General features: G+C 40.0%; 1 protein-coding gene across 1 annotated transcript in view; it reads right to left on the bottom strand.

The window, feature by feature from the left end:
- map3k5 (mitogen-activated protein kinase kinase kinase 5) overlaps positions 1–16,859 on the bottom strand; it is a 95,349-nt gene that overhangs the window by 36,227 nt on the left and 42,263 nt on the right. The window contains exons 7-12 of the mRNA XM_085373041.1: positions 8,124–8,294; positions 5,581–5,693; positions 4,011–4,170; positions 2,656–2,809; positions 2,415–2,522; positions 1,760–1,812 (exon numbers count right to left, since the gene is read on the bottom strand). Coding sequence (XP_085229167.1) covers positions 1,760–1,812; positions 2,415–2,522; positions 2,656–2,809; positions 4,011–4,170; positions 5,581–5,693; positions 8,124–8,294 — 759 coding nt within the window. The remainder of the gene's footprint in view (positions 1–1,759; positions 1,813–2,414; positions 2,523–2,655; positions 2,810–4,010; positions 4,171–5,580; positions 5,694–8,123; positions 8,295–16,859) is intronic.

Raw genomic sequence — 16,859 nt, 5'->3', positions numbered from 1 at the left:
TTCTATTTCACATTATAGATAATAGTTAATCAAGAAAAACAATAATGTCTCTGTTAATTGTACCAGTAGAGCTAATCTTCTCCACCACCCCCACTCTACCGCAGAAGTAGCCCCCTAGGGTACTTGTACCCTGATTGTGAATCACTGACTGAATGACTTAAAAATGTAAAACCACATGTAAAAATTAAATTCATAAATGCAGCCTGTGCACACAGATACTGCACTCTAAAAGTATTTCATGCTAATATATACAATAAATATCTAATGTTATGAGCATGGACTACAGCAGTTGTAGTTTGTTTCCTATAAAAGTCACCATCAGAAACAGCTATATAAGCTGTTAGATGACGCTCAATTTCTGCACAAAAGATGGACAGCTAGAATTGTACCAACTAAATGGAAACTTTTATCCAGTGGAAGGCCAGAGCTGCTGAACCAGACAGCAGAGTCCCTGCATGTGTGGTTGTATTGTAGCCTGCAGGGCTGCCATTGTGTCCTGCTGACTGTCTGCAGGCTGAGTGGGCATAGAGAAAGAGTCGTTCCCTAGCAACATGTGAGCACAGCCCTCAGCTTCTCTCCGATCTGACACTGAATTCCTTTGAGGACTGTGGAAAAAAAAATTGGCAAAGAGAAGGACATCATAAAAACTGTCTGTGTAATGCTGGCGCACTCGGATACCATCTGAAGCTGCAAGAGGTGAAGAGACAGCACAGCGACTGGGCATACCTAAAACCTCTGCTTTGGTGTTTACAATTGCAGATTGCATGCAGTTATTACAATATTACTTATTTTTGCTTTTGAGTATGTTTCGATACACCTACTTGTTAAACAGGAAATGCATGATTTTGTTTTACTCTTAATTTTATGACTTCTATTATGTTGCACTGGGCTTTAAACACCATTTTTATTCGAATTAACATTGGAGTATTTTTGGTTTATTCAGGTGTCTTTTTGGGCATTTTAAATATATTTCTGAACACTGAAATATCATCTTGTTTAGTACACAACTCAATGTTATTATACATGTTTATGCATTTCTATTTGATTTCAAAAGCTTTTCACTTTGCATAATTACAACTTTTGGACATTTAATGCTTTTATTTATGTAGCAGCTGAGAGCAGAAATGAGACAGGAGACAGATAGAGGTATGGCATGAAGCAATTTTCTCTAGCCACACAGGAAGCAGGAACTCAGTGTTCATTTGTTTAAAAGGAGCAGTTTGATATTTCAGGAAATGTCCTTCCTTGCCTAGAGCTCATTACATTGTCGTGAGTCCCCAGAGTCTGCTGAGTGCCAGGTAAATTCATGGTAACAACACGAGGGCTGGAAGCCTTTTCCACCTCCAGTCTTTGTAATCACTGTATACACTGTACATGTATATACCATTACCTCTGCACTACAGGCACTGCAGTATTTGTAGTAATCTGTATTTATTTATCCTACTCTTTTAAAAAAAAATTACATATATTTTCTTTATTTATATAGTTTATTTTTAATTAGTTTCACCTTATGTGTAATTTTGCTTTTTTCCTACGTGCAATATTGAGCGGGCTCTGAACCTAAGAATTTCGTAGCCTGTAATGATGTAACATTGTTACCTCTATATGACAAATAAAACTTGAAACTTGAACTAGAAACAAATGTTACTTTCTCTAATGATCCTTTTAGCCTTTTCATAGTAGTTTCTGCTTGCAGTCAGCTTAAAGTCCACTAAGCGATCACTTTTAACAAGGCTTTGCAGAGACTGCAGGCACTGACCTGACACCTCGTACAGATGTGGCGCTGAAGTTCCACTCATGGATCCCCTTGTTCTGCAGGACAAGTCAAATCAACAGGATAAATCGTTAACTAAACATTATTGCGAGCATTATCATAAGAATCAGTCCACTGGATTATATCATTGGCGCTTATTTAGTTCGTTTACTAGCACGACTTCCCTGGCAAGCAACCATTTACATTGACGTGTAAGCTGGGAATAATGAGCAATAACATATGAAAACAATCGAGAAGACAGAGGCATAAAGCTTCATTACAGGAAGCTAACAGTCCATTATCACAACACAGCATCTCCCCAGATCTAGAAGAGACATGATCACGATCTCAGCTTTCCTGTTTCGTTAACATCTGTCGCCTTATGTGACATTATCTGTAGTTCATCATTTACTGTAACCAGTGGAAGCATCAGTATGTTTGCTAACATAAAACAGAGTGATGAAACCAGCACAGACTGTTGAGGTGCACCAGCGTAGGATTTTGTTTTATTTTTCTATGGTTGCAATGAGAGTTTTTTCTTTCTGTTACCCATATTCCTATTAAAAGCAAGCAAAATACATATATACAGTACATAAACCTATACTCAGTATTATGCAGCAAATATATTCTTTAAATAATTTTACTGCAGTGGGACACGCACCTTGTCATCAGGAGCAACGTGCCAGATTGACACTGTGTTGTCATCCACGTCTTTGTTTATGGACAAATATGAAGGCTGGTACACTTTAGTTGGCTCCAAAATCAACACCTGGACAAGACATATATGCATTGCACATTTTAAACCTTTAATTTTCTGAGCTTGCATTGCATTTTTTTTTTTTTGTTTCCACATTTTAACAAAAACTCAGATGTATTATTTCATGTTAATCTGTGTTTCTTACAGGAAATCGAACAGAGGAGACATCTTTTTTGGTCGCCTCCACCAGGAAGTCCATCCAAAAGTCCACCAGCTCCTGTTTGTAGGAGGGCTGCTCTACACTGGGCTTGTTGAAGTGCTGAAAGATCAAGATGGTCTCCACCAATGACCGCAAATACCTGGAAGCAACAGAAGTATTACCAGATAACAGGAATAAACAACTTTACTGCTGTGGTATATGTCTTTATGGCTGCTTTGCAAATAGTTGCCATCTAATATATAAATGCTGACAAACTGTCAGCTTATTGCACTCAGTCTGAGTCAATCTGTGCCGACGGCCACAACTTGTCTGTGAAACATCTCTTTGTAATAGGGGACTTGATTCAAGTTGGTTACCAAATGGTTGCATTGTAATTTCCTGTAGACTGACTTCATCTTATTAATGCTTTATCAACATTTTTAAAGTTCCATTCTGACTCGGACAGCAGTCCCCTGGTCTTCAAAGCAACATTTTTAAAGGTAACAAGATTACAAGTTCATTGGACAGGGTTGCATTAATTTCACGCCGCAGTTTCCAACCAATGTTTTCCACAGTGTGACTGTAGAATTACAAAAACATGTGATATGAAGACAGAGAAAAGAGAATACCTTACTGGTAGATAACTTTAGCGTTGTTTAAGGAAAATTGCTAACAAATAAACACTTTAAGATATGACTGCGTTTCTATGCTGGAGCCTGATTTTGGTGTGATGGTTTTCAGAGCACTAAAACAAACACAAAACAGCTGGGTTTCATGCACTGTAGAAAAAAAAGAAACGTTTTTATTATTTTCCTCCACATGTTGTACATAAAGTATCATAAAATCTGTGTGAAGTCTGAAATTACCACATGCCTTGCGGGCAATTATAACTATGTTCCACCACCGTGAAGGCATTATGTTACGATGGCGTGAACGGGATATTGTCATGTGGCATCTTTCTTTAAAACACATCTAGACTTGCAGGCTAGCTTGGGGGCCTAAAGACGAATATGCGCTATAAAAAGTGTAAAAAAATATCAGTTCTCAGTTTTATCTTTGGAGAAACGTTGTACCACACTTTTGACAATTCACAAAAAATTACGACACCAGGCTTTTATATCCTTCAAATCTAAAATGTAAAGACAGAGATACTGTTCAAATGAGCAAAGTGGCTTTTTTTGGTGACTTTTTTCTTTGTTCTTCAAATACACCAAATGTTTGCCAGTGGCCACAGATGGCTGCTTTAGTTTCAAAGGGAAGCAGAGCAGACTTCATATGACAAACAGAGAGTCACAGTTGGTGATGGAAGTGGTCTAAAATGCATTTTTTAGCATGCTAATTTGAACGGATTGTGTTCTCACCATATAGGGGCTTTAAGCTTGAAGAGTTTCTCAGAAGCCTGGATGACCAGGGTGCTGTCACTGGCCAGGATGCTGGCACCCAGGAAGAAGCCCACATCCCAGTAACTCTGCAACTTGTCCAGGCTGCCTTTTTTACCCAGCAGGCTGCTCAGCTTAACTCCTGCAAACAAGACAAACAATTTAATGCTGGTGAAATATTTTGTTCCATTTCCATGTGGACCATAGGCAGACATGCCAGTTAACAAGAAAGCCAAAGAAAGACCATGCTGTACTTGGGTGTGCCACAACTCGCACTACAGCAGCCTAGCTATATTATTATTTTTATTAGAACTGCTAAGATAAGCAGCAGCTACATGTTTTGCACAGCCTGCTGCAGAAATCTGCCATTTGGAGAGACAGTGGGGATCTTATGAGATAACCCCAGGGATGCATAAAGGGATGGAGGGTTGGGTTAATTTAGAGAGCTGCGGGCCAATTCCCAGAAAAGCCAACTCTAATTCCCAGATTCCGGAGTTCCTCTGAGCCTCAGACTTCAGAGGGAAAAAAAGTGTGGGCAAAAGCTCAGCTACACGCCTGCCTGACTAAAAAAGGAAACAACTATACATTATTTGATTTTGCTTTATTGAAATATGCATAATAATAACAAGGTTTAAAAATAACTTTATTTAACAAAGTTTTCCAACCCATAACTTTACTCCCCTGGTTCATATTTGGCATTCCAACCTTATCCTAATAGCATTCACCTGCAGGAAGTCACTTTCTGTCAAAAAACCCCTCTAATAAATGACTCGGCACACTCTACTCTGCACCAAATGACAGGCATACACAGTTAGTGGCTGTGTAAGGAACAATTAGCAGCATATATCTCCCTCTTGCCTTGTTGAACTAAAATGAAGCTAACAGGAAAGTGAATTTTGGAGTTACATCCACTTTTGTGGTCAAAAAATCTGTTAAAGATTATCACCATCCACTGTGTCAACAGCTGACACGCTGAATGTGTTAGCAAACACTATTAACACACTCAGCAAACACATAACAAAATTATCTCTCATTTGGAGCCGTGTCTCTTGCCACTTGGGTGAATTAAATGAATCCAATTTTCACTTCCTCTGCATTTGTTCTGGTTCCAGCTAACTCCAAAGATTTGCTGCCCTCGGTTCCTCTAGACTTTGTACAGTTGTTGTTTGGCATTGAGTTAGAAGCATATGTGAGTTTATTAGAGGTTTTCCATTAAAAACAGCTGCTGCCATAGCAAAGGTAGTTCATTTGACACCAAGTTAGAACAAACGCAATGAGCTGAAAGATGCTAAACTGCACTTTAGCTGTGAGGGGAATTGTTTCTCTGTGGGTGACGCAATTTTCATTTCCATTCATATAAGTTATTTATTTGTGCAGCTTTAACTGACCCCTATTTCCACGTTAGGATAACAATTATCGTGTAAATTACAGACAAAGGACTGATTAGACTGATTAGAGTTTGATTACTCAGTGGTTAGTCAGCAGGCTTAGTGTAATAAAATGAAAAGCTGCATATTTAGGACACAGACCAAAGTAACCAGGGTCCACTCACCCACTTTGCGGAGCTCGAACGACGTGTCAAACTGGTGTCCAGCTGCCAGCAGAAGAACAGCATAGTTGATACCAGAGTGTAGTGTTGGCTCTGACTCAAACCCCTTTTTAAACCTGAAAAGAGAAGAAGAATGATTCACATAAACAGTTTTCTTCCAAGAAATGCGTCATTCCAAATCCCAAGCATCCCTGAGATAATGGATGGCTTCCCAGGACTCCCCCGGCTTTCTGAGACACTTCAAGATAGAAAAAAATAATTACAGCCATATTGAGTTGGGGGCCACAGAACATCAAACAGCAACTGTGAGAACCCCCACAAAACAAGAAATTTCATTTATTTAATGAGCAATCTGTTCTGCGGAGGGGAGGGGTGCGAGCGTTATTAGAGGCCTGTGCCAAGTTGTGACACGGAATTGGAAATAACAGCCAGATGGGAGCTTGATTATCTAAGCAGTCAACAAAGATATGAAATCTTAAAAAGCAATTTCCAGATAAAGACAATCAGCCGCCTTGTGTTCTCAATAAGCCGACTTCCGTCAGCTAATGTTAGCCTTGGTGCACTCGCATCACAGCAAAAAGTGAACAAGTAATTCCTCTCAGCCCCTGCAGGTAAGCAGCTGCAGTGTGGTGATTCGAGGGCTTACAGAGAATCAAAGAGCTCACACAGCACTTTCATAGGAGATGGCAAATTTGAGAGTTCAGTTTCAACAAGCTGCTGGAAACCCTGCAAATGCATCTTTCTTTGTGCTTACTCATTAGTGTCAAGCTGACTTAGCTAGTTTTTGGGTAGCAAATATCCAACTCGATCATATCCAAAAGGTCCCTGCAAGTTGTCAGGCTCCAAAAAATGTTAATTAGAAAACGTAAACACCAGAATGTTAATTTACTCACACTAATCTCTTTATTAGATGCCAAACTGTAAGAAGACACAGAAACCTTTAATGTAAAAGTGCAACCAAAAGGATTTCTGACTCCACCCACAAAAAGCTGATTTTAACTCCTCTTTTCTCCCTGGAAGTCCTGATGAAGGTTGATGACAGATCATTTAGTGAAGCCCTGTTCTTACCACTTGCTGTGATCCATCTTTGATGCACGTTGGGTCTCCTCCACTGTGTTAATACTGAAACTCGGTTTCCATTTTGGTGAGAAAGACGACTTTACAAGGGGTAAATTTGATGAGCTGGGTGGGAGGCAAAACCTCCTCCTCAGTGTGGAGTGAATGGCACACAACAACATGAAGAGTGCTGAAAGGTCACTGTTGGATGCCTCCATAGTTTACTCTGACAGCTGGACACTGGAGGATAAACTTACGACTGCCATGAATTTTGAAGAAACGATGTGCATACATCTCATAAGACGTACGCATACATCCTCTGACCTGATGCACTGCCCATACACTTGCCTTACACTGATGACAGCTGCTAACTGGACCATAATAGATCCTCGCTATTAAAATCAGGTCAGCCTGATATTTGAAATCCAGGATAAAAATTGTACGGAGAAACTTTTGAACAGCAGCTGCAATCAAAGTTGTCCAGATGTAAAAATGAAGACAGCCATGAAGGGGAAACTAGCCAAGTATAAATTGTCACTAAAATTCACTCAAACAAATACTGCTTCTAGTTAGGATTAATATAGGACATACAAGACTATATTATACTTGACTTATTGAAACACAGTTTAAAAATATGAGACTTCTTGAGAGATGGCAAATCATCCCTAAAGTGGTTTCCCAAGGATAAAAGACGAGACACAAGAAAGATTCAGCGTGGCAGCAGTTTTTGTGCCAATGCCGCTGAACTTAATGTCTTTTATTTCTGATTTTATTGTTCTAATATGAAGCTACAACAGTCTGATGTTACCCAAACCAGTTTAACTTTATTGAACTGAAAAGTTTCAGCTATTTTTGGTCACACTAGGCAGTGTGGAAGTGATGCAGAGTCTTCAAATAGCAAGGGTTTGTGGTTCTACAGAGATATTAGACAACTAGGACACTTTCCTGAATCATGATGCCATTAATCTTAACCTGTACCAATATTTATATTCACAATGGGGTTTTTTTTTCTTAAATAAATGCTAGCTCACCACTTCCTGTTGCTACCAGCAGCAGAAACCAGGCAGCTCAGCTTAACATGCACAAAACATTTAGCAGCTCAAACTATTGTCACTGCTAATGTTTGCTAATTTTACATTTCAGTCATCTTGGTATGTTATCCATGATCCCTGTAGTCTGGATTTTAATGGTATTGTTCTTATGTTGCTATGAGGTGTTGTTGTGCAATCTCAAAGAATTTTGCACACTACGTGGCTGTGGTTTATTCACAGACTCATTACCAGCAAAGGGTTTTACCTTCATGATGAGAGCCATTATGAAATCCTGCATTGACTGACACCATTCATGATAAACTCTTAATGGTGTGATCTAGTGAGTCACTGTACTTCCCATGCACCCTGCCCTTAGAAATGGTAATTTTTGGTGACTCAGAATGTGTTTGGCTTAGCAGAAATGTCACATGCACACTGACATCCTGCCTGCTCTCTTACCAGAGTGCGCCGTTGTCTCTGCTCTGTGTGTTGGTAAAGTCTGACTCCAGGAACGTGTCCTTATAGATACGTCCCACCAGGCAGTACATGTCACTCGCTACCTGCTCCTCGCCTTCCACCAGGGGCAGCATGATGTCCAGGGCTTTCTGCCTGTCGCCCGGAAGGTTCCTTCTATAACCACACACAGGAAAAAACACAAAAAGGCATGTAACAAGTTAATAACTAACCCCCCAAAACAGCTTTGAGCATATCTAGAGATATCAGTGGATTTAGGTTTGTTATTATTAACACTTATTAATCTTAAAGGGGACTTTTATACCAGTGTCCATAAATTCACTATATCAGTAAGCTCCTTATCCCAGTCCCTTACCAAACTTTCAAAACACTCAGAAGTTAATTACTTGTTCTGAGTGAAAATGTATCTTCCTTTTTGTTTAAATTCTGCTTGTGGTCAAAGCCCGAAAGGGAAAGTACTTCTTTTCGTCAGCAAGGTGTCTAGGCTCAATGGTATCTGGTAAGGGTGGCTCCTGTACACCTCCACTTGAAGGTTTTATGGGCACACCCATTTGCAATCACACCCAGAAGTTTCTGGAGAGATTATATTTGCTCATTTAGCCTGAAAGCACCTTTGCATCTCACAGACAGTAATAGAAAATTACATTCTCCACTGCAACCAGACTTTCTGCAACCAGACAATCAGAACTGATGCAGCTAGTTAAAATATATTTCATATTTTTGCATTTATAAATGTTAATATTTTTTGTATCATGCTTTACACACAATCCAGGTCAGCCGTGCTACAGTTCCAGGGAGATTTGACTTATCAGGCATGTGGTAGACACCCTGATTTAATATTTATTTTACTCCAAATGGAAAAAATAACAAACAAAATAAATGTTGTGCTGTGTTGGAGCAAACTTAAAACCAGCAGATGAGATCATAAACTGTGGTCATTGAGGTCACAAAACAAGTGAGAAACAGGATCATTTTCTTATAGACTTCTATTAAATCTGTTTTCAATTTACAACCAGATGGTGTTACCCCCTACTGGGCATTACAAAGAATGCAATTTTGCCCATGCTTAACTCTTTAGACCGGCAGGCTGTGCTACTTTTTCCTTGCTTCAAGCAGACGTGAGCTACAAAGATGAGATTATTTCTATGCATATCACATCTCATATATGCATTAAATCCATTACAAACCTGCATTTAACTTGTACTGTACGCTCCCCTTTGAATCACTATTGTTGAACAACTGTCTTACATAATCACACCAAGAGTTAATGTATTTTCAAAGCCTAAAGGGTAAACATTAAAATGGTACATGATGGCATTTAAAATACAATTTCTAGAACATGAATAATGACTTATAGTTTTACTGCATACTTAAAAGCTAATGAGACTCAAAGAAATGGCCAAATGACCATGTATATTCTCAAGTGTATAAATAAATAACTGGTTTGAACAGATTGCATTAAAATGAGCATCACCAGCAGCATGCATGTGCATGCGGTGTAGGTGTGTGGAGCAGATAAATATGTGTGTTTTGCGTGTGAGTAGCAAGGGAACAGCTGCAAAGGTATTGTTATTGGACACTAATACCAGGCACAGAGGACGCCACCAGGACCTTAAATTACAGAGGTGACTGGGTTCATTAAGAGAATGCCCAATTTTATTTAGCACTGTGAAGTTCCAATTGCACCACAGGTGTTCAATGAGGGACTAAATGATCAGTTATAACTGACCTGCGAGGAAATAATTTGAGACTCTCTAACGAGCAGTCGAACTGGAAAATAACAAAGAGAGAAAAAGGAATCTATTATGGTATTAAAGAACGAGTGATAACCTCTTCAGTTGGTAATTGCTTACATTACATGGATGTTAACTTTTTCACCGGGTGTCAACAGAAGACATGTTTAACGCTGCTGCTTCATAGTAACAGGAATGCAAATAGGAAGATAGACTGAATTATAAATCTGACTGTCATCTCAGTTGTCTTGATTTATTAGCTACATGAATTATGTTTAATATACCAACTGTTTCCTATAGAAACAGTTGCTACAGGTACATGTTGAGTTTTCAAATCCATTATCTTTTTTTAAACCACAAATGTCAAACTTACTTTAGTTACCAGACATAATATTATGACCACTGACAGGTACGTTAATAACACTGATTATCTCTTCATCAATGCACATGTTAGTGGGTGGGATACATTAGGAAGGAAGTGAACATTTTGTCCGCAGAACTGATGTGTTAGAAGCAGAAAAAAATGGGTAAGCGTAAGCATTTGAGCGAATTTAAAGCTGATTCTGACAGAAAGTTGTCCGAATACACAGGGCATTGCAGTTTGCTGTGTATAGGGCTGCAAAGCGGCAGATCAGTCACGGGACCCGCGTTGACTGCCGTCCACCACCGAAAGCACCAAAAATGGCAACGTGAGCATCAGACCTAGACTACAGAGCAATGGAAGAAGGTCGCCAGATTCATCTTCGTCATTTACTAGAGGAACACCTTGTACAGTGTCGTTTCTTTTAATGTAAAGAACTGCAAACCATAGTTTTCAGTCACGTGACTGAATCACTTCCCTGGCAGGCAAACATTAATCCACTATGACCGGAAAGAATGAGAGTATTGCAGGACAAAAGTGTTGTTTTTTTCACTTGTCTCAGGCCAAGACTATTTGGATCATCTATCCGTGGAGGGAAAAACGAAGATTCAAAGATAAATCTGAATTTTGGGGACTTGTGGTTCATATTCTGCCTTTATTTAAATCCCTGAAAGTGGCGACAGAGCTCCAGTTCAGTGACATCTACATCAGTCTTGTAGAGAGTGACTCATCCTAAACTGCTGCCAGGATGAAAGCCATCAAAGTATGTACAGCTACATGTAATTTCAATCTAGATGGGTAAATAATACTGTCGTGCGAAATTTTTCGTCGTTAAAGCAAAGCTAGCTTAAACTACAGCCCTGGAGTAAGTCATTCCATTAATTCTACGACTCTGGCTTGATGGATGATTTTCTGAGACGTGCCTCTCAGGATTTGTGTCCACTCCTGGTCTGAAACCAGGGAGTTTTTGCATATTAGTTGAACGTTTACACCATTACACTGTGAAGCCACTTTAAAAGAAGCAATTAAATACATTTTAAAAAAGCAAACATAAATTAAATAAAATACTGAACTGTGATCACATAATGGTTTCCATACGACTTCTCTCTGCAAATGCATTCCTTATTATGTTTTTTCCCCCCCTTTCACACAGACTGTTTACCTGCAGGGAAATAAAGCCTGTTCAAACACGATTGGTCAACAGAAGTTGGATCACAAATAGAGACCAGGAAGCTTGTGGTTAGGTGCTTGACTGAAGGTGGGAGGAGCGGTGGCCTGTCCTCCTGAATGCATCACAGAAAATGTAAAATGTTCTAATTATGAATGCTAAACAATACAATAAGTTTAAAAATGTATAGCTTTCCTCGCAGTGTTTTTACTTTACTTTTTAATGTGATATTCAAACAAAAGACAAAGTGATACACCGTTTCACACATGTAAAGTAATTTACTGATTTCAGTGTGTCAGTGTGAAACCATATTGTGGCCTATCCCCAGAGATCTATCCCCAGTTGGTTTATTTATTTCTGATTGAATTTTTCTGATTTCCCAAGGCACCCCCCTTGCACCTAGACCAACCTTTGCTTTAGTATTGTGAAATCAAAAAAGGGATTTCTTTTTTAGCAAAGCTTTTCAGCAGTTTTGAACGAAGGAGATAAATGCTGCTGTCCTCAGGTCAGTAAATTGTTTGGAGCGTCTATAAAAAACAACATTTTGAGATTACAATTGGTGTTGCACACATTTTATTTTATGTAAATAACAGCTAAAGTATGGATAGGACAAACAGTATTTATTAATCGGAAAAGATAACAGATTGTGTCCAAAACACAGACTTGGGAGAAGAAATGAGAGGTGATATCCTGCAGAGTTTCACACAGACAAAATGTGTGACAGTCATGAAAAAAACCCTCCTTATTAACATAACGTGGCTTCTCTCCAGGGCGTGAAGGTTAAATAAAACATATGAGCTGACAGCTATTACCATGGAGACTGCCCAGGGGGAAGAGCAACGAGGGAAACAAGATCTGCTCTTCGAATGCATCTCTCCGCTTCCCTCTTTCTTTTCTTCAGAGTGCTGATGGATATTTGGAAATGGGGATTTTTTTTCCTCGATCTCATCAGGCTCTTAGCAGTAAGACCTGCACAGCAGGCCTCCAAGCAGAGCTGAAGCCTGAGGCGGAAGCCCCTTCAACCCACCAGATTCATTTAGAAGCAGAGCACCTACTTTAGATCAATGATTAAGTGCCTATTAAGGCTAAATATTGATAATCTCAAGGCATGGTGTGGGCTGCATGCTGCTTACTCAGAGCTCATTGAAGGTAATGATTTATACGACTGCATCTCAGTGAAGGAATTCATTCAGTTTCACACTCAGAACAGAGTAGATTATTTGACTTTACTATTCTATGGTGCCACTTTCTACAAACTATTATCCGAAGGCAGTTTATGAGTAATTTGAATAGAAGCTTTGAAACAGGCTTAAAAGAAGAGATTGCATTTCCAAGGATATAATTCTACTTCTGCGTGATTATAAATACATAACATAGAGCTGCTAGTGTTCTTTTTAGCAATAGAGGCAATAGCTAGAACATCTATGGGCATGCTCAAATGCACAGAGGCTTCAGGGATGAGTGCTAACGATTGTGTGGAAAACATAAATTCTAAAATGGAGAGATCTGCTTTTGTCTGATCATGCAAATCAAATATTTGGCACTTCAGCACAACGGTGCAAAAATCACGCCTAGCCTTTATGGTGTGTAAAATTATTCCCAGAAATCTTACAGGGGATACCAATGAAACAGAATATGCAGGTGTGTGCTTCCAGATATGTGATATGCTGTGTTTGTGTTTTTATGTTTAGTTTTAGTTTTGTTTTTATGAATTTTTAGTGTTAGTTTTAGCTTTTGGTAGCGTGAGAACAATAATTACACAACAGTTAGGATGATTCTGATTCCTGCTTTCTAGTTTCCAGATGCTTTAGTTCTTGTATTAAAGTTCTAGTTTTGTTTTTATGGAGTTTGTATTTGTGTGCAATTTCCTCCATGTTTTCCCTTACTGTAATCAACAGTTTAATATTTGTGTTTTTGTTTCGGGCTTAGTGTTCTCGCCACCGTTGAGTCCCTTCTCTACTATGTTTTTGTGCAGGTTTTTGCATCTCTGTGTTCACTTGGGTTCTCTTGTCATTCCTGGTTTTACTTTGATAGTTAGGTGAATTTCATTTCCTCCCCCATCTCGTCGTCATGACTGTCTACACCTGTGTCTTGTCCACTCTGCTGTTTCTGTTTCTCTGATGTGTATAAATAGTCCCGTCCTTTTTTTTTAGTCATGGTATTTGTGAATCTTTCCCTCATTTTCCCTGCCTCCCTGTTTGAATTTAGAGTCCCTGTTGTTTTTTGCTTTTTTGGGTATATTTGTATTTTCTTTTACAGTGTATCTTACCTATATTTTACCTGTGAGCTGTGTAGCAGAATCCCTATGTCATTACCACATTTGATATTACTTTATTAGCAGTTATTCAGTGGTCCCCCCCCCTCCCAAAAAAAAAAAAATGTAATTTGAATATTAAAGTATCCAAATTAAAAATACTCATTATGCAACTCATTATGCATTTTAAAATAATGCGTATCATATCATTGGATTCCAATTGCATAAACATACAAGCTGCATGTTGCAGCTTGTATGTGGGGATATGTGGTGCTTTTTATACTGTTTGGCAGGTCAGTTTTATAATAATACATGGTAATTTATTCGTTTTTTTCTATTTATTTGTCTTTAAAGTTGCTACTAAATGCATACAGTAAAATAAAGTACAGTAAAGTTAAAAATATAATTACTGGCTCCAAAAGTCTCAAAAAGAAGATATGACCTATTTACCACCTTTAGTGCACTCAAAATCTATTTCTCCCTCCCACCAACAAGAACAAATCAGACAACAACACAGTTACACCACCTGTGGCATAACAATCTCCTGGAACAGCTATTGTATTTATGCAATGGTTTACTTGCTGAATAGGTGAACTGACATAAATGCCCTCCTACCCTCTGCTTATGTCGACCTGCTCTAACACTGGAGGATACAACTCAACCTCACCAAAGACACAGAGTTTTCCATCATTACCGCTCATTCAGTGAATTGGTCTGACAAAATGTCTCGGTATGCCGCCTCGAGCTCGCAAATGCAATATCATATAGTGGGAATGGAGCAGCTACTAACAGCGAACACACGGGCATCTTGGCACCCTACAGAAACATTTTCCATTTGCTGCCAAATTAAAGAACAGCATGCTTTATTGCTGTTTGAGGCAGTCACACCATGAAAACCGCAGGAAGTTTACAAGAAAAGCAGCTGGTGAGAAACAAGCAGCCAAAACCTCCTGTTTTGTACATCTGTCTCTTCCTGAGACGAGTACTGTAGCTAGACGCGCACCGATAATGTCACAGCTGCTTAGAGACATACATTTAGGATTTCAATACTGCTCTGCTAACGCAAGATAAATGAAACCGCTAGAATATATTTAAAGAAAACCCTGAACACCATGAAAAATACTCTGTGGCAGCCCTTATGATACTTAGAGAAAAGACTAGGACAAAGGAAAAGAGTGCATTTGCTTCACTGTGTTTAAAAGTTTTTATTCCAGGAAACCTGGGTGTGTTTTGTGAAAGGTACTTAAAGAAAAAGCAGGTGTGTTTAAGTGTATGTCATTGCTTCTCTTCAAAATTTAACAAAATCTTTTTGATACGGTTAAATATTCTTTAGTTTCACATTCTGATAACTTAGTGATATCTTAGTTTACTCTTCATGCATCAATAAAGCATCTAGTTTTATGTAATTTAAATGAAAGCCTTTCAGCGTGGCAAAATTGCCCATCTCTATGACAACATCTGTGTGAAGCATCTCACCAAAGATTTCATGAGGTGGGAGAAAGTCAAAGACTGATAAATAAATAACTTGAAATATATAAAGGCCAGCGCCTTCCCTCTATTTGATGTCCCTTATTCAGTACTCGTGGGTCACACCACAGTCTGTTGGAGCCTGACCATCATTCTCATGTGAACTGCGTAACGAAAGTTTCATGTCCATATCTTACACAGTTGTGACCCTATCAAACTGCCAAATTATGTGATGCAGTGAGCGAGAGGGATGACAGGCAGAAAAGCTTTTAAGGTTTATATCCAACAGAACAGGCAAACATAGCAACACGAGTACAGAAAACAGGGATATGCTGAATATACAGTGTTAGCTCCTGCTACGGTAAGTGTCCCCAGGACTACTTTTCCCCACAGTGACAGATTTAAAAGGTGAACACAATACCAGCGACACTGTGGAGAAGACACATTACTCAAATGTCAAGGGTCGCAAAAAACAAAAACACACACTAAAAAGCTCCTACTGTAACATTTTTCATTAAAGTTTTTATCTGTCAAACTGAAAATGTGTGCATGCTGCAGGGTTTCTGCAGGAAAGGTTTCTGTGGGGTCAGCTTTGGCTCAGTGGACTTTCAGAAAACCTGTTTTAGCCTTGCGACTATGGCTAAAGAACACTTCTCCAACTCCAACCCCCGACGCATGTGGCAAGGACTCCAGACCATTACAGACTACTGGACCACCAAACCCTCCCCTGTATCCTCTGATGTCTCCTTCCTCAACCAGCTCAACAACTTTTATGCTCATTTTGAGCGAGGGAACCCAACAACTACAACCAAAGCAGACATGACGCCAGACCACCAACCTCTGACTCTCTCCCCCACCGATGTAGGAGCGGTGCTGAGCAGGATTAATGTCCACAAGGCTGCAGGTCCTGATGGCATCCCCGGGCGTGTTCTCAGAGCGTGTTCTGGGGAGCTTGCAGGAGTGCTGACAGACATATTCAACCTGTCCTTGGCCCACGCTGTGGTACCGGCCTGCTTCAAATCCACCTCCATCGTTCCGATACCCAAAAACTCCAACCCATCTTGCCTCAATGACTACCGCCCAGTAGCCCTCACCCCCATCGTCACAAAGTGCTTAGAGCGACTGGTCCTAGCACACTTCAAATCCTGTCTCCCCCCCACCCTGGACCCCCACCAATTTGCATACCGTCAGAACAGGAGCACAGAGGATGCAGTCTCCATCGCACTGCACTCTGTCCTCTCACACCTGGACAACAACAACAACACCACGGTGATTGGCCTCATCAGTGACAACGATGAGGCCGCCTACAGGGAGGAGGTGGATCGTCTGGCTGAGTGGTGCGACACAAACAACCTGCTGCTTAACACCGAGAAGACCAAGGAGCTCATCGTGGACTACAGGAGGAATGCTGACCCACATCCACCCATCCACATTAAGGGGACGGCTGTGGAGCGTGTGAGCAGCTTCAAGTTCCTGGGAGTCCACATCTCCGAGGATCTCATCTGGACGACCAACTGCTCCAAGCTGGTCAAGAAGGCTCACCAGAGCCTCTTCTTCTTGAGGACTCTGAGGAAGAACCACCTGTCCTCAGACATCCTGGTGAACTTCTATCGCTGCACCATCGAGAGCATCCTGACCAACTGTATAACAGTCTGGTACGGGAACTGCTCTGCCTCGGACCGGAAGGCGTTGCAGAGGGTTGTGAAAACTGCCCAACACATCGCCGGAGCACCACTTC

Source organism: Diplotaxodon limnothrissa, linkage group LG15 (genome assembly GCF_057381915.1).
Source record: "Diplotaxodon limnothrissa isolate DT_005_m linkage group LG15, D_limnothrissa_male_GT1.1, whole genome shotgun sequence".
NCBI classification, from domain to species: domain Eukaryota; kingdom Metazoa; phylum Chordata; class Actinopteri; order Cichliformes; family Cichlidae; genus Diplotaxodon; species Diplotaxodon limnothrissa.
This window is presented reverse-complemented; position numbering and strand designations above follow the sequence as displayed.